The following is an 18,141-nucleotide window of genomic DNA, read 5'->3' as shown; positions in this document are numbered from 1 at the left end:
ATCCCTTCTTCAATATCAGCCTGGAAAATATCACTGAAATTCTGTGACAAAGAAAGGGTGGGCTGCTATCAATGTTGACAAGAAATCCAAGCAGAAGCCAAGATCGTTCATCTGTCCTTAACATGTCCCTACTGTCAAACAGAGATTTCAAGTGATCTCATGCACCCCACTGTTGCTGGAACCTTAGGCAATGTCATTATCTTTAGTACCTTTTTATATGTCATTCCTGAAAAATGTTCTGTGTTAAACCTGTTACTATAAAGCACCTGGCTGGATAAATTAAGGCTGCTGGAAAAAAGGGAAGAACTAGTTCTGTAGAATAAAATTCTGCAGGATTTTTCTGCTGAAAGCAAAAAAAAATATATATATATTCTGTAGTGTTACTTCTTTGCAATCCTACATTCAGTTTTTCCATCCTGTACTTTTGGAATGTGTGTCAATATTTTCATTCACCAAAAGTGTTTTTCACAAAAACAAAATTTCAATAAAAATGTATCAAATCTTGTTGAAAGAACTGCTTAAAAAAGTAGAAAGACAAAGACACAGTTGTACAAAAATAAAAGCGTCAACAATGTGGGCAATTTTCTCTGATTTTTTAAAATGCTACTTTTTGATTTAAAAAAACATTTAAAACTTTCAACCTTGTGTTAGTTTTAAAATAAAAGTACAAGTGAAAAACATGCTAGAAATAAGCACAGGTCTAGACAGATATTTGCATATGGTACATCACTGTTTTGCTTTTCAGAGTGGTCTCATTTATCAGGTTTTTAGATTACATGATAGAAAACAAAAATCCATGTACCATTTACACTTTGTTCATATTATCAAGGTGAACCTTATTCTAAATCCAGCCTTTGTCAGATTTGTTGATCAATGAACTGGAAGGTCTTTACATGCTACAGTTCTACACTAGAATTAAAATCTCAGAGTATAAAAAATTCTTAATAAAAAGAATGCTATTTGAAAAAATAGTTCTTAAAATGCACATATGGAAACACAACACATTCTCTGGCATCAAGCTTTTACCTTCCCTGAATAGGAGCTCAGCCCATATGTTGTTAAGGATTTCCCCCCAACTAAAACAACATCCTCTCCAAATTTGTAGGATGACTCAAGAAGAGATTCAACTGTGAAAGGAACTGCTTCCATGCTCTCTCGATCACGATCCCACTGGAAAAGGTCCCCATCCAAGGAAGGAATGATCATCTTATTCCCAAACACCTACAAGTATTGAATAAAATGGAAGGTTAGCTACTTTTAAACGCATCTCCCAACAAAGCACACATGCAACACCAAGAGAAAGCCAGAAACATTGCAATGTTTAATTCCTAAAAGTGAGGTGAAACATACAGTTCCATGTCTTGGTCCAGGCTTTATAGCAGCATTCCCCAATGTGTGTAGTACAAAGGGGTCTTAGGGAGGCATCTGCAGGCCACGGTGGCAATCAGCAATCGCCATCCCCTACCTCAGCTACTCTTGTGCCTCCCCACAGCGAGACTTCAGCTTTTGCTGCTTAGCTCACCCCCAATTCTCTTGCACCCCGCTACTTCAGCTGCAACTGCTTGGCACTTCAGAGGGGAATCTGTTGTAGTAGCTGCAGTAGGGGCACGAGATAATTGGCAGCAAAGGAAGCAGTGGCAGCAGCTGAAGTACAGGGAGGGTGCCTGACTTTCCTATGATGGGACATAAACCCGCAAGATCTGGGACCCTTTAAGGGACGTTAAGTTTTTGAAACCTAATGTTTAAAGGCTTCATAGACTAGCACTCATCTAGTCTGTGTCCAGTGTGATGATAAAAGGAAACAGCAGCATGCTTCCACAGAAGGGTGAACACCTACATATGGATTCAATCCTCCAGTTTTGTGATGCTTTCAAAACGGTTACACTATTTTCCAGGTAACTCAGTGCCTTTGCCCCCTGCTCTTTTCAGAGCCCATTTGCTGCTACCCACTAGACCAACTGTTCTTTCCAACCCTGTACAAGGGAAATCTGAGGCATTTTGTGAAACGCTCTCTATTTACTGAATGTATGCATACAGTACCTTAACCCACATACCAGTCACAGCAATGCTTGGATTAAAGAGCATTAAATTCAGACTTCACATCTCGTTTCTGACTTATGTTTAGATCTAACACTTCCTCCATAACTCACTTCACAAAAGAACAAAAAAACCAGAAAAGATACTGTTCAGCTAAAGCAAAGTATATACATGGGTGTGGGGAGAGGCATTAAAATACACAGCAGAACAAAACAATCCTCGCAGGAGTGAAGAATTCAGGTACCATTACATTCACATTTTTGTGGAGATTCTAGTTCGGAAGTATGAGTCATTATTAAAGTGTACTTAGGGACTCATTAACAGACTCATTATGAAAATGATAGACCGTAACTAATATTGTGAGGCTGCCACAGCTCTGCTCTGTAAAGGGTAGCTGGTAACTGTGATCTGCAAATGCTGAACTCTTCAGGATGTGGCTTAATATGGCAGAGCTTTGTCTATTTTAACAATGCTCAACAACATAAGCTCATTAAAATCAAATACTACGAGGTGCTAAGTGCAAAGAAAACAGCTACTTTCATGTATATTAATGACCAAAAATAAAATATCCATTCTTCCCAGTTAGACTCCAAAATAAGGATGTGTGTCAGGAACTGAAAGGCATACACAAGACTGGAGGAGTTTTCAGTACAAGTTACAGAACTGTCGACAGAACAAGCAGCAATGGCATCAAACTGCAGCAAGGGAAGTTTAGGTTGGATATTAGGAAAAACCTTCTCACTAGGAGGGTGGTGAAGCACAGGAGCTGGTTACCCAAAGAGGTGGAGGAATCTTCATCTTTGGAGGTTTTTAAAGCCCGGCTCGACAAAGCTTTGGCTGGGATGATCTAGTTTGGGCTGGTCCTGCCTTGAGCAGGGGCTTGAACCAGATGACCTCCTGAGCTCCCTTCCAACCCTCATTTTTCTGATTCTAATTGCTGAAAACATCTGAAACTGCTTTTTGCATGATTAAAATATAAACATGTTAGAAATAAGCACAGGTCTAGCACTTTGTAGGTCTCCGAATCCATCTACATGAGTCATGGAAAAGCATAAGACATTAAGAGGCAGACAAGGTTCTTTGGGTAGAGGTGTTATCTTTTATTAGACCAACTAAATCGATGGAAAAATTGTTCTTTTAAAGCTTTTGGGCACAAACGCCCTTTTTAAGGCAGAGAGACAGTCTGCTGGTGAATGGTGTGCTCAGACTCTACCTATGCCTGAAGAGGGGTGTTTGTGCCCGAAAGCTTGCAAAGAACATTTTTTCCAATGATGCAGTTGGTCTAATCAAAGATATCACCTCTACCCAAAGAACCCTGTCTATGTCCTTAGACCAACACGGCTACAACCAACAACCCCAAGACATTAAGAAGAACCAGGAAGAAGAGTGATGAAATGGAGAAAGGAAGAATCAAACACCTATATGTGTTGTTACTTGTATCCTTTTTTACATTTTATTTTGTAGATTCAGTCTCAGAACGGAAGCTCAGGAAATCTACGTTAACACCAAAGTGCTCTGGTGCAGTGGTGCTCAACTTTTTGGCCCAACTGACTGGATGAGTGGTAGAGGGCCAGTTCGTACGCCAGATCTATGGGGTCTGCACCCAATTGGGCCCCACCTGCCTGGATCACGCATCGTGCTACCTGGATCATGCCTTGCATCGCCCAGACCAGGACCTGTGTACCTGGATCTCACTTGGTGTTGCCCAGATCGGACCCCACATACCCGGATCCTCTTGCCTGATGCCACTCCACCCTGTGTGCAGGGTCACACTATCTGCCCTGCAGGGCTCCCCATGGGCCCGTACATTTGGCAGGGGGAGTGGCAAATTATACTACCACTCCACCACCGCCAAATTTTTAGACTTGTGGGGAGCCCTATAGGCCAGATACCATGGCTCTGCAGGCTAGATCTGGCCCACAGACTGGGGGTTAAGCACCCTCTTCTTGTGTACTGATGCTTCACGATGACTGGTCAACCAGTGAAATTACTTCGTGTTAAAACTCTAATGACAAAAGTTGAGCAACTAAGAAGGGGAACTTTTTTTTACTCAGATTGCTTATAGAAGATAAAGTTTTGAACTCCTATTTAATTTCAATAACAGATCAAGGTTTTGCATAATGAAAGTCTTTGCTTAGGATTCAATGCCCTTCAGAGGCCATAGCAAGCATGCAGGAAATCCACCAGGGAGCTTCAACAGAACCAAAAGGAAAACACATGTGCTCTGCTTTCCAATTAGATAAAATCTTTTACAGGTCAATCTTCACTGATTTGTCCAAAGCTATGAAGCAGTAACAGTGACAGAATCAATGACAGATTCTTGAACCTACCTCCCTTGTCTCACCACTAGACAAAATGACATCTATAACAGTGCCTAAACTAGACAATCTCAGCCAACACCTACTGATACTACCGTCATTTAATCTTGGGGAGCATGCTGGAAAACTATACAGCAATTAAATCTGCATAATAAAGTTATCTAAAGTAAATGAAGCCTCATTCAAATTAAATGCATGAATAAAATAAAATTGAGCAACAAAAAAGTAGTCTTACCCAGAGTAAAAACAAAACAGCATGGTGCCAGTCAGAATTTTATATTTTCTTAGTGTGTCTTTAATGACTGATTTCATTTTCACCTCAGTCCACTTTTCAAATTTACGTTTAGTGACAGTGAAATTCATGTACGTTTCCCACAGGCATGAAAAGCTTAGCAATTAAGAGGCCTCACTGACAAAAGCAAGCCCTACACAAGTATCCCATCTCCGGGTCTGGGTATACCAAAATAGGTTACTCTGCAGGAATCTCATATCCTCTAAATGGTTAAAGCTGTTCCAGTTAAGAAAGCAAGTAAAAAAGCAAAACCTCACCCAAAACCAGATGCTTAGTTTGGCCAACTCCTTTCTGAGTAAACCAGTTACTTATTAAAACAGTTTAAAGGATAATCAAAATGTAGACCTACTCGTGTGAAGTACTTTACAAGGCAGAATAAGGATCCTTCCTCTAAAATCTAGCAGCTTAAGACAAGAGAGACAAAATATGTAACACCATTTCGGGTATGAGAGAGTGTGGTGCATGGGAAATATTGGTTTACTGCAAATATATGCAAGTAATACGAATAAAACAAAAACTCAACATGTTATACTTACAGGTATCTAACAAAAAGGTGAGCAAATGGAAAAAGAAACTAACTGCTGTTTCTATTTAAAGTCATTAAGGAAGGCTGCTCTTTTGAAATATAGACTGGAAGGTTTTCCAAGGCATCTTCCTAAAAATGAAAGATTATATAATAGAACCTACACTTTTAGGTGCTAATGTGGTAAATGTGATGGAATTTGTATAATTCGTTAGCATTCAGATTATCAAACAAAACCAACAAGTTAAGGCTACGAGTCAGATTTTCTAATATTTTAATCTTTTCATTAACATTTAATATATATTTTTATGAGGAATACAACATTTTAGTCTGATAACGAAAAGCTGAGAGCTAAAAACAAGCAAATCCAGACGTCCATTGTCACTTGACTATTTCCAGACATTAGTGTCAGTCAAACCACTGAAGAGTACTGCTGGGGGTGTTAAAACCACTTTACGCCAGCCACAGCAAGGCGTTTAAATAATTTTTCTCCCCAAACATACAAGTGTCAGGATTCTGATAAAGAACAGGAATAGGAATATAGAGACATGGACAGCTAGTGCTTGGAAACTCATTCAGTGGGCCAAACTATGACACCATCATTTATGGTCCCTCATTACTTATGCGCTTACCCATATAAGTGGTCCCACTGAATGGACATATTAGTGGTCTCCAACCCTTTTCAGGTGAAGATCACTTTTTGAAGTAAAGGGCAACCTAGGATCTATTGCTCCCACCACCCAGCAGGTCAGTCTGTGGGGGAGGGAAGGGGCAATGGGGGGCAGACAGAGGCCCCCATGGTGGGGGGGGGAGTAGGGCAGGGCAGGGGTGAGTGGGGCCCCGGCCCAGCTGGGTAGTGGGAGGGTTGGAGCCCTGGCAACTTGTCCAGGTGCACAAGGGGGCTCCCGCTGCTGCACGCACCCCAGCAGAGGCCGAGGGTGCATGTGCCCCCCCCCCCATCTGTGTGCGGGATGGAGGTGGCTACTGCTGTGGACTGGGCTTTGCGCCCCCAGCACAGATTGTGGGGGGGACACATGCCCATAGGCAGAGGGAGAAAAAATTATCAGGGCGGGGGGGGTTGAGCGCACATGCACGTGTGCACACCCACCCAGTAGGTAAGTATGAGGGAAAGGGGTGGGGGGGGAAGGAGAAAGGGTGGGCAGGAGGGAGTGGGGCTGGAGCAGACACTGCACAGCAGAGGTGGGGCATGGGATGGAGCCACAAGCGGCTCATCCAGAGGGTGCAGGGAAGGGGTGGCAGCTCCCACCACTGCATGTGCCCCAGGAGGGCATGAAGGGCACGTGCTCCCAGATCTGTGCAGGGCAGGGATAGACCAGTCGATCGCAACTGACCAGCTGGTGACCACTGGTGTATGTGCTCACCATAGACCCATATGCACCTTTATATTACTGAGCAGGAATAAGACTGAACAACAGATGCTCATTTGGTGCAAGTTCTGATTTTTAATCAGTTATTCAACAGAAAAAGCACTAAACTAGCTTCTGTACTGTGGTTTCCATCAAACTCAGAGACCAAACTAAAATTGACTTCATCACACCACCAGTTCAACGCAGTTCTATCTGTGAACACATTACATTTCTCTGTAGAGTATACCTACACTTAAATGTTCTGGAGCTACTTTGACATTGGAGTGCCTTTTTAACTTCTCTCCCAATTTAAAATAGCCCGAGTTTAAAAGTGGCATAAACATTTTACATATAGACAAAGAAGATGTTTAAACCATTGTATCTGGCAAGACACTAAACATTTAGAGAGTCAGTACAGGAAGTCATAACAGAGGGATCTGAATTGTTCTTTAGTGCATCTGCAGAAGCAGAAGGGACTTTTCCTTGAGAGCAACAGAAAGCAGCATCGGCATGCAACTCAGGTAGAGGAATGACATCACCCGATATCTCAAAAGCATTACCTCATCTCCTAATCCAAGGAGTGAGTCACCCAGGCAGTCAGCTGCAAATCTCTTGGCACAGAAAATGTAGGTTACCACGATGCACTTACACATTCCTCTGATCTTGTCAATGTAAATTGCTATTTGTTCAGCTTCACTGGTCAGCAATATGGCACACCAGTTTTAAGTGACTTGTTTTCACTTTAAAACCATGCACCCTGCTAACGACAGATCTCTACATAAGAAATTAGTCTTTTGCTTATCAAGAGTTTTTAACTTGAAGTTCTTACATTGGCTGGCAGGACCACCCCAAGCAACCAATCAGGATTAGTATTTGCACAATCACCAAGCAGGCTGGTGAGGTAATGCAATTTGTAGCAGCCTTAACAGAGAGCAAACCTAAAGATCAGAAATGGCATATGTTACTAGGGAATTCGCTGTCTAGACACCTCAATGGGAAGGAGGGCACAACACAAATTCCACGACAGGTTGAGATGGGCACAGAGGGAAAGCTGCCAATTCATTAAAAGAAGGGAGGCAAGTGAACACCCGTCAAAAAATCTGAAGGACTGAGGCTGCCACAAGCCATTTATACAAATGTAATTCCCATGCTCATAGATTTATAGACAGTAAGGGCTGGACGCATCCTGCAAGATCATCAGGTCCAGCCCCCTGCACTAGGCAAGATTGTATTTGATGATTGTATTTTTTGTAGAAAGCAGGTATCAAGTATGCCAACACAAGCTGGGTGAAATTCAGGGATGGACCTCAGATGTCCAAAGCTTGCTGCTGTCACCACAGGAAGCTGCTGTTTACCAGCAGGACTGGCTGAGGAAGGAAAGTGGCTGAGAGTCCATAATTCAGAGACACTGTTACTAGGGTAGGGAGGGGGTTCAAGCACATCTTATCTTGTCCATATGAGTCCATAGCCCAGAAATGTCAGTAAAACTATTCTGAGCTCATCTCTTTTGTGCCTACTATTGAGTCCTGAGTCTCAAGATCAGCTTGTCGAAAAGACAATTAAGAGCCGACATGACAGCAATATTCAGATATCTGAAGGGCAGCCATAAGGAAGAGGGAGAACACCTGCAGAGAACAGGAAGAAATGTCCTTCTTCCTCAGATCTCATGAGTGCATTTTAACAGCCCTTCAACAGTGGGACACTGATAGCCCTCATCCCCCTGCTTTGCCTTGTGGCAGGTTATGGTGCTTTCTTTTTTTTGGCAATATGTCTGTGTGTGCAAGAGGAACGTTTGTGTCGTTTTAGAAACAGGTTCGAAAAGCACTTGTATAGGATAGCTCAGATAAGAATGATCCTGCCTCAAAGATAGGAAAGGACTAGATAAGGTGCTGAGAACCTTCCTAGCTGTACTTTTGTACAATTATCATTCCACTGCGCTTGAGTGGGCACGAGGACTGCACAGGCCACGCCGGCAGCCTCGCAGGCTTGGAACGTGTCTGTGGACTTGAGCCACATGCATCCCAGGACCAGCTGCTCCAGCACTATAGACTGGACCTTTGGAGGACTTGACCTACAATTAAGAGTGGCCAGGAACTGAGACAGGGAAATGTGCACAGGAATTTATTATTTTGTCTGGGTCTGTTATTTTCTTGTAGGAAAGAGTAACATTTAGGGCACCTTACAAAGTTGGTATATCTGTTAGCTTTCAACTGTCTTAGATCACTGAAAACCCCAAGGACTGATGAAGTTGGAGCTTGAGGAAGGGATGTGCCATGAGACCTGGGAATTCATCTTCGGAGCTGAAGAATGCATCTCCTAGGGAAAAGATGGCATTGCAAACTGCTCAGACCAAGAGAACTATAAGACTATGCGGCTCTTGTGCAGTAGTTATGCTCAGTAAGCCACTCTTCGCATCTCCCAGTTTCACTTACGTATTTTTTACAAGGTCACATTAGAGATGGTTTAAGGACATGCCCTAACAAAAGAAACTTCTAGATTAAGTCTTCTATAATCTACTACATTTATCAAGCTCTGTCTTAAAGCTAGTAATTCTTTTTACCCCCATTACCTGGTAGATTTCATGCACTTTTCAGAAAGACAACTGCCACCTGAAGAAAGAGAAAACCTAGTTTGTTCCTGAATAAGCATGCTTAGATCTCCTCAGGCAGGCTTTGCATCAGCCGTTCAGCTGTACAAGAAGCACACAGCAGGAAGGAGGCACTACACACCACTCATGTAGGAACAGTGGCATAGATGCTGTTATGCAGCCTGCATTGCTCAGAAAAACCCCCTTTCCATTTCAGAAGCATGCTCTGCAATATGGATCCCTTGCCATTGTAATGAGAAATGCCTACAGTTTACACTGGAAGTTATAAAACCACTGTCTGGTGTTACTGATAAAATCTCCAGTGAAAAATAATTTTAACAAATACAGAAAATGATGTGAAACTATTAAAAAACTGGGGTTGTGAAATGTTAAGTAAGGTTTTTATTTTAACAATACTACTTATTCTCTTTCACAGTAGAGAGTCTGACATGGAAAACTGTTTACAAGTGTTTTTCCGCAAGAGAAGGTCGAGAGGCGACCTTGTGGCTGCCTATAAGTTCATCACGGGGGCACAGAAGGGAATTGGTGAGGTTTTATTCACCAAGGCGCCCCCGGGGGTTACAAGAAATAATGGCCACAAGCTAGCAGAGAGCAGATTTAGACTGGACATTAGGAAGAACTTCTTCACAGTTCGAGTGGCCAAGGTCTGGAACGGGCTCCCAAGGGAGGTGGTGCTCTCCACTACCCTGGGGGTCTTCAAGAGGAGGTTAGATAGTCATCTAGCTGGGGTCAGGACCCTAGCCCTCTTTCCTGCCTATGCAGGGGGTCGGACTCGATGATCTATTGAGGTCCCTTCCGACCCTAGCATCTATGAATCTAGATGATAATTTTTCTTTTTGGGATAGGAATAAAGGATTGTTTCCCCCTTTAGATCAGGGGTGACAAATACAGACCATGGGCCATATCTAGTGCACAAGGCTCTTAGGAGGGGCCAGGAATTTGGGACAGTGAGCAGGGGAAAGGAAAAAGCAAAGGAAAAGGCCAAACAAGAGAGGAGAAAGCCGTGTGTGATGGTGATGTCCGCTGGTTGCCTTACTGGTGCCATCTTGTCAGAGGATCTGTCACAGTCCAGATGATTTCAGCCCAGCAGTGTCATGCTGGATTTCAGGGTCCCTAATTCCATGAGGCAGCAACCATGGTGGTAAGACTCATTTCTTTCAGACCACTAGTCTTCATAATGGCAGGACTTTATCCCCAGTCTTTATGTTAAAGAATATCAAAATGAAGGATAAAACAGAACAGCCCAGCTCACTTTATCTACCCATTAGGCATAATTTCCCAAGCATCAATTTTTCTCTTATTTCCAGTTTCATTCTGCTTTCATTTACAAGTCAAAATCTTAGCACAAGCTGGGATATCACCACATACAGATGCCATCTGGACTGATATATTCTCCTAATGACATTCATTGTTACAGATGCTACAGAGTGGCACCTTAGAGACTAACTAGTCTGTTTGGCTGGTCTCCAAGGTATCACTCTGTCATACCTTCTGCCTCACCAGATTAACATGGCTAACCACCTCTGTGCTCAATGCTCCAGGTTATTATAAACATCATGAGTCTTTACCCACTTGACAACAGACAAGCTTGTAAATGGGGTACACTCAATAATCTTCTATTATTATAGGAGACCCTATTATAGACAGCAAGGTGGGAATTGGGGGGATGATGTCAGGAGGTGAGGCGCAGCTATTTCCAGGGGGAAAGAGATGGGAAATAGGAAGGACAGGGCAGAATTACAGGAAGGAAAAATGCAGAATGGAGTTTATAGGGTAGAATGAAATGTCCCCCAACACAGAAGTCCCAGAATATCTGACTACCCATATGCTTTCATAACCAAGAAAAGAATAATGTGACCCAATTCTGTTCACCCAGAGATTTTTATTTTGTTGGAGGCTAGTGAAAAAAAAAATAGTAAGACAGGCAGCATAAAAACAGAACTCTTTAAGAGTTCCTGTGTTGTCTCAGAAATGTGTATGTAATGGAAATGAAATCAAATAGCAAAGCAGTGAAATGTTGGCCTTGCAGACTGATTGTATGTGGCAAGAAAGGCTGCTGAGTTGCTGTTTCTTCTTCTTGGCCAGACTATTTTTGAACCTCCTCACTAAGGAGGGCCCATAGCTATCACACTTAAACTTATACAAAAAGCTAGCGTTCTATGTCTGAGCACTAGCAGCTATGATTACAAACATGCTCTTATTTGAAAAGTGTTTTTGTTTTTTTTTAAATGGGACGGTGATGAAAAACTTAGGCAAGGTTCATACCCATAAACTTGGGCACGTATTTAACATACAAACTGAAGAAAAGGACATGGTAGGCAATGTGAAGTTTGAAGGCACTATAGAATGATGTGATAAAATAAAGGAGGGGGAGGTAGTGTTGAATGTTAGTAAAACAGGAGACACTCCACTGTAAAAACTATTTTTTAATAGGAATAAGTTACAAAAGTGACTAAAGGAGCCAGCTGACAAAATATGTCCCAAAAGGTAAGAATTAAATATTGTGCAGACAAAGTTGTCAATAGTCCCATCCCTGCCCACCCCCCATATTTCACTACCCTTTGAAAGAGCAAAGGGTCTAAGTGTCCAAAGTGTCATTTCTGGGATTAGGCTGTATGCACTAGTAAAGATCTACCCACTCCTGCTTCCAGACACGCCAATGAAACAAATGCCATCAGATCTCAATCACTACTAACCAAACTGTTAAACATCAGTAAGAAAGCATGCAGGTACAGGAAGCAATCTGCCTTTAAAAACAAACAAAAAATCCTAATATGTAGCCATTAAACTAAAAGTGACTGAATGATTTCCCATCTTTTAAGTTATTTATTCTTGATGCCTATGAGATCCAAGCAGAGGTATATAACAAAAAAAAATTAACTTCTGCAGTACAGTAGCCCATATTTCAATTCTCCAAGGTTGTAAAGCAATTATTCTACTCCCTACAATAGAAGTACATTAAAAGGTATTATTTTCCCCCACCTTATAAAAAGTGGAACCTCAGAACTGAACAAAATTAGCCAAAGATCAAGCCAAATTAAGAAACATTTTAATACACAAAATCCTCTACATTAATACGAATCCTCACTAGTTGAATAATTTCATACAAGTTTGTACATTACAACGTTTTTAAAAAAGGAAAAAAAATATCCATTCCAACAACTTGGGCATCAATTAACAATTAGCACTGAATGTGTAACTCACCACCCAAAAAGATTTATGCACCAAAGTAAATTGCATACAAAAAAAAGTTAATCTACCTAACATTTTAAATCTATAAAATATTTTTTTAAAAACCAAAAATACAAAAGTTGATGCAATATAAAAATACTACACTAAAATTATTTTAGGCCATTTGTTCAACTTGAAATCTTTTTCAGCTCTACTCTCCAGTTCCTGGGAAAGAAGTGGTCTATCTTCAGATACATATATTCTATATGGCACCCAGGGAACCAACTTCTAGCATCCAGTAGGTCTAAAATGGGTCTCAAGACCATAGCATTTGCCCTTGTAATAAACTTCCAAGGTGTAGGCAGCTTTTGTACCTTGCCAAGTAGAAGCTGCCTGTATATATGGCAGATTTCTTTCCTCTCAAAGGCTTTCAGATGCACATATGTACATTAAAAAAAAGTGTAATCCTAAAGAGTCACTCACATGTATCATTTTGCTTCTTTGATAAAAGTAAAAAGATAAACAGAAGTCAAACCCAAGCCCAGTGGGAGCAATACATTTCAGAGACAGTTTACTTCTTGGTAGGCTCTTTGTGCTCTTGGTTGAAATCAGTCTACTCTGTTCTTCTCAATAATTTCTGAGAATCAAAACCGGGGGGGGGAGGGGGAGGAGGAGACATGCAGGTTAAATTGTGTGCACAACATTCAGCAATTTCTGTACATAAAAGTTACCATAATCTGGCTCTCAAACAAAACATGACTGACAGTACCCTGGAGTACTCTGTTTTTCAAAGCAAAAAGTATCCCATAGCCTTTTGCTGGACACTGTAAACAGAGATTTAAGTATGTGCGCAACTGAGGAAAAAAATGAAATGGAAACTGACAGTGAACAAGAAAACAAATCATTGTTATTCAGGCTAATAGGGTGTTCTGGTGACTCCGAGTGGTAGGTCAGGCTCTCATAAAACAGTAGGAGGAGTCTCTATCAAGAACAAAACAAAAAGTTTCAGTTGGTTTCTCTTTTTCTGGGAAGAGACATGCACCAAAAAAATAGCCACCTTGCACAAGTTACCCTGGGTCATTATAATGAAGCCTGAATTGTTTTTCAGCCCCCAGATATGCAATCCAGCACAGAGAGCTTAACTGCTTCACCAAGTACATTCAGACAACCAGAAGCATCTAGTGTTAAAATTGCAACTACTGTCCGCTCACCCCGAAATATATGGATGCAGGAAAGCTGCTTTTAGGTGGCCCTAGAAAAAGCCCTTCCCTGTTGACAAGGCTTAGACTTCACTTTCCTCAAAAAAAATTAACCTGGCCTTCCACAAAGCTTGTGGAATGGTCTTTGACTAATTGTTAAAATGACTTAACCGATTCCCAGTTGTCAAGACTCTGGTGCCCATCTGATTCCCCAAAAGAAAACAAGAAAAGAACTAGAACAAAGAATGTTGCACCATAGACAAGAATGGCTTTTAATGATCCTGGTGAAGGCAGATGGAGGCTGCTGCAGGAAGGCACAAAGTATGAAGGGATGGGGTGCTTTAGAGATCACTGGCACCATCCAGGAGAGAAATACATGGCAAAGGGGGTTTGTGCTGCAAATGGCCAGATCTAGCTCATGGTTGTAGACTGCTAGCCTCTGGCCTGTACACACACACTGCATTACCTAGAAGGTGATACTTTATACTAAAGTCATTTTTCAAAGAAGCCTCAACTGAAGCATTGAAGACAACAAAGAATGACCCTTTCAAAGGTTTGCAGCAAGTATTTAAGAACAGCTTCAAAGACAAGAAAGCAAAAGAAAGCAACTTTTTAGGAACAAAAGACTGTGACCTCATTAAGTCAGCATAAAGTTTTACTAGAGATCATTTCAAGGGGTCCGGATTTATTCCTGAAGCTTCAGGATTCAACATGATTGGCTGGAAGCAGTTGAAGACAATATACATCTTTCTACAAGAGCTAGACTGCTTGGAGCATTCAGCCCTAACTCCCCAATAGAATTCTGTTTTGTTTTATTTTGATAGATTTTGCATATATTGCATTTAAACTCTGGAAACTTCATTTATAAAAATACTTGCACCAGAGCTTTAAGGAGACTGGAGGACTTTATTTATTTAGACACAAACTGAGATGTGTGTCTGTTCAATACTTGTTGACATTACTGACATTGAGAGGAAGCGTGTTCTCTATTGCAGTTGTGTATAGTCGCTGACAATTGTAGCAACAGGGAGATGACAAATTAATTGTCTGGCAAGTAAGCACAAGAATAATTTATATTCAATTGACTGAAGTGTCCCATGGCATATGAAGTTAATTTCTAACTTAGAGGGAATTAAACAGTAACACCCTGGCATTTATCATCATCTTGTCTTGCACTTGCTAGCCTGGTGCTGTTTGAATTGCTGATGTCATGTCAATATTGGAAAGGCAACAAAATAGACAATGAAAATTAAGTCAGCTTCAAGGCTTACGGACCAGATACTTAGGAGGTACCAAAATGCCTTACTTCAAGATGGGTTAAATACATCTCTTTAAAAAGCTGAGTTTACACTTCTTATTCTGTCAGGAATTGAAGTTTTACAAAGAAGTTACAGAAGTGCAAAAGAAGAAAATAAAGACAGGACAGCAGCAGTCCATGCTAAACAATAAAATTCAAGAGATGATTATTAGTACCTTGATTTCAAAGGTCAGCAATTTAATTAGAAGTAATCTACATTTGGCCTGACAGGAGAAATCAACTCACATATTCACAGGGCACTCAGTACAAAAAAAATGGAGAGAGCAACAAAGCATCTCAATTAAAATGGGACGACCTCAAATATAAAATGGATGACTACCTCTCTCTCAAGTTTCCTTGCTCCTTCCACTTCCTATTCCAAGAAAAACTTTAAAATATTAGATCTACATCCCCTTTTGCCATTTAATAGGGTCCTCTTGTTTTGCACCTCACACCTCATGTTTTTCTTTATTTTGCAAACTGACTTGGAGTCAAAGAGACTATATAATCGCTAGATCTCATACCTGAACTAGACAAAAAAAAAGATACAAGTCTTAAAAGGAAAACTGTTGTTAAAAAGTGTTGACTATTTAAAATTGCTTAGAGAACAACAAACCCATATTAGTTAAAAAAAACCAACCAACCAACATCTTTCACCGTTTTATTCGATGTTCATTCTTTGGTTCTTGTAATGCCAAAATGTCATTAGTTATCTAGCTCAACACATAGGACTGGAAGGAAACTCTTGGGTCATCAAGCTGAATTCCCCTGCTATATTAAGTAGCTACATCATATAATCCTATTCATAAGCTTATTAAGCTCCATTTCAGTTAGGGTGTTTTTCCTCTACTACTTTTAATAAAATACTATTCCAGAATAGTCACTCCTTGGAAGATTAGAAAGCTTCAAATTTACAGTCTAAGTTTATTCAGTTTGTGATGGCTAAAGAAAGTGTGAACAAGGAGAAATACAACCTTCCAAGCGTCCTTTTATACAGACTATTTCCATGCATGGCTTCAATACATTACTTCAGTGGTTTCCAAACTGTCACCTACAGATTACCCATGCCTTCATATGGCATGTTTCAGTAAAGTTCATGATTACCAGCAAAAGATTTGAGGGTCAACATCAGTGCATTATCCAAACTGTTTGGAAACCACTACACTGTTAGTAAGAAGACCTGCTTATATAAATAGAATACATAGCAAAAGTACAAAAAAAAAAAAAAAAAAAAAAAGGGACTATGGATCTTCAAAAGCAAGAAAGGGCTTCTTTTTGCTTCTCTTAACAGGAAAAGATGACAATTCCTTACAACAGAAAAAAAAAAATACTTAAGGCTGTAAATAGACATTACATTTGACCCAGCCCTGATGGTCCCAGGTTTTGACCCAGATCAAAACAAGACCAGCATCATCGCATACACGTAGCCTTTCCAAGCTTCATTGATGCTCTTCTAACATTAAATGGCTGGCCAGATTGTTACGGAATGACCCATAACTTTACAGGTGCACGCTGCAATGTTCCAGAAAAAAAAAAGTGAAAGGAAATTAAGTCCAGTCAAAGAGTACAGGATAAAAAGTAGGATCATAGTCTTACATGTCTGGATGGCTGTGGGATAAAACACTTTCTCCTAGAAAAAATGCAATGTCTATTTGCAGTTTAACAGTAAGACAGTAAAATCAGAAGAGATCCTTGGGCCTCTTCAAACAATACATAAGCAATAGCTTGTTCCCATTAAACAAACTGCACACTCCCCTTACAACTCTGATGTATTAGAGCTATAAAGGCAGATAAGTGCATCTTAAAACCTCTGTCAATATTAGATTCCTTCCCTACCTCTTAAACTCTCATTGTTACTACAATACTGAAGTTGCATTTAAGATACAAAATGGTAGGCAATTTTGGGGGGTGTGGAAGAGAAGTCTAGTGTAGGCAAAGAAGAAAGGACAGGTAAAAATAAAAAAAAATAATTTAAAAAAAAAAAAGAGTCTTACCTCTGGCTTACTAAGGCTGGATGATACAAGTGAGCCAGATCCCACATCCAAGTCCCATTGCTTTTTGCCACTATTTTCCGGATCCAGTGCAGCAACTCGCCCATCCAAAGTACTGATAATTACTAATGATCTGCAAACCACAGAAACATTCAGAGTCAAACAAAGTAGCTGAACCAATTTATTTTCTCCAGTAAATAGGTATTAAAAATATTTTTTTCTGACTGCAAATCACATCTTTTTTAGCAAATAAATCCTGGTTGAATCCTGTAATTCAGAAAGTTCCACTTAGCCCACCATAAGGTAGAAGATTACATTTTGTAGCTACAGGAGTGCACCGATAAGGACTTTCTTGGCCGATACAAATGGCCAATTATTAACCAGCCATATCAGCTGATACCAATTCAATAGCCAATTTATAGGCCTGTGTGAAGCGGAAAGTATTTGTTTTAGATTCGGCGGGACAGTGATTCAAATCACTGTCCCGATTCGATTCGGCTGAATCCGAAGATATTCAGCACTGAATCTTATTCAGTCATAGACTATACAGGCAGGCAGTGCCAGCGGGAGCAGCCAGACAAGTCCTGGCTTGAGTCGGCTGCTCCCCAAGCTGGGTCGAGGCAGACAGGGCTAGCAGCTCTGGGGAAGTGATTGGGGGTTTCCCCCGCAATTTAAATCTCCCAGTTCCCCAATCATTCCCCCAGGGCTGCTAGTACTGCCTGCCTTACCCCAGCAATGGGGCAACTGGATGAGCCATGTCTTGAGCCGGCAGCCGTGGGGGATGATTGGGAACTAGGGAAACTAACAGGGGCTTCCCCCTAGCTCCTGGTTCAATCCCCCAGCTCCCAAACATTCCCCCTAGCCCCCACAGCTTCTCCTGGGGCTGGCTGCCTGCCTGCCTCACTCGGGGGGAGGGGAGAGAAAGGAGAGCTGGGGCTCATCCAGTTGCTCTTGCTGGCACTGCAGTGCCTGCCTGTACAGTTTATGGCCATATCTCCAAAATGGATTCAGAGAGATTGATGGGTCTCCCAATTCAATTCAGATTTGGAGATTCAGTGGCCGAATCTCCTCCAAATCGAAAAGCAGTTACTGAAGCTTCGCATAGCCTTACTGATTTACTGGAATGCAGCCTGGCAGCGTGGACAGCAGCCTCCTGCTGGTAGGTCTGTCGGGGGGTGGGGGTGCGCAGATTGAGGCCCCCACATTAGGGAGGGAGTACAGCAGGGCAGTGAACATGATCCTGGGCCCAGGCATGGGACTGAGCTGCAGGTGGCTTGCAGCCCCTCGCTCTCCCTTTGGGGCCGTCCATATAGACTCCCTCCGCTGCTGCCTCCTCCT

The 18,141-nt window shown here is 41.4% G+C and overlaps 1 protein-coding gene across 2 annotated transcripts in view; it reads right to left on the bottom strand.

Annotated features, from left to right (window-relative positions):
* Positions 1-18,141, bottom strand: part of EIF2AK3 (eukaryotic translation initiation factor 2 alpha kinase 3) — a 52,403-nt gene that overhangs the window by 27,711 nt on the left and 6,551 nt on the right. For both annotated transcript variants that reach the window (XM_025194997.1, XM_006038489.3), the window contains exons 2-3: positions 16,807-16,936; positions 1,027-1,221 (exon numbers count right to left, since the gene is read on the bottom strand). In XM_025194997.1, coding sequence (XP_025050782.1) covers positions 1,027-1,221; positions 16,807-16,936 — 325 coding nt within the window. The remainder of the gene's footprint in view (positions 1-1,026; positions 1,222-16,806; positions 16,937-18,141) is intronic.

The sequence above is a fragment of the Alligator sinensis genome, unplaced genomic scaffold (genome assembly GCF_000455745.1).
Source record: "Alligator sinensis unplaced genomic scaffold, ASM45574v1 scaffold587_1, whole genome shotgun sequence".
In the NCBI taxonomy this organism is placed as follows: Eukaryota; Metazoa; Chordata; order Crocodylia; family Alligatoridae; genus Alligator; species Alligator sinensis.
Note: the sequence above shows the minus strand (reverse complement) of the source record. Positions and strands in the feature narration are given on the sequence as shown.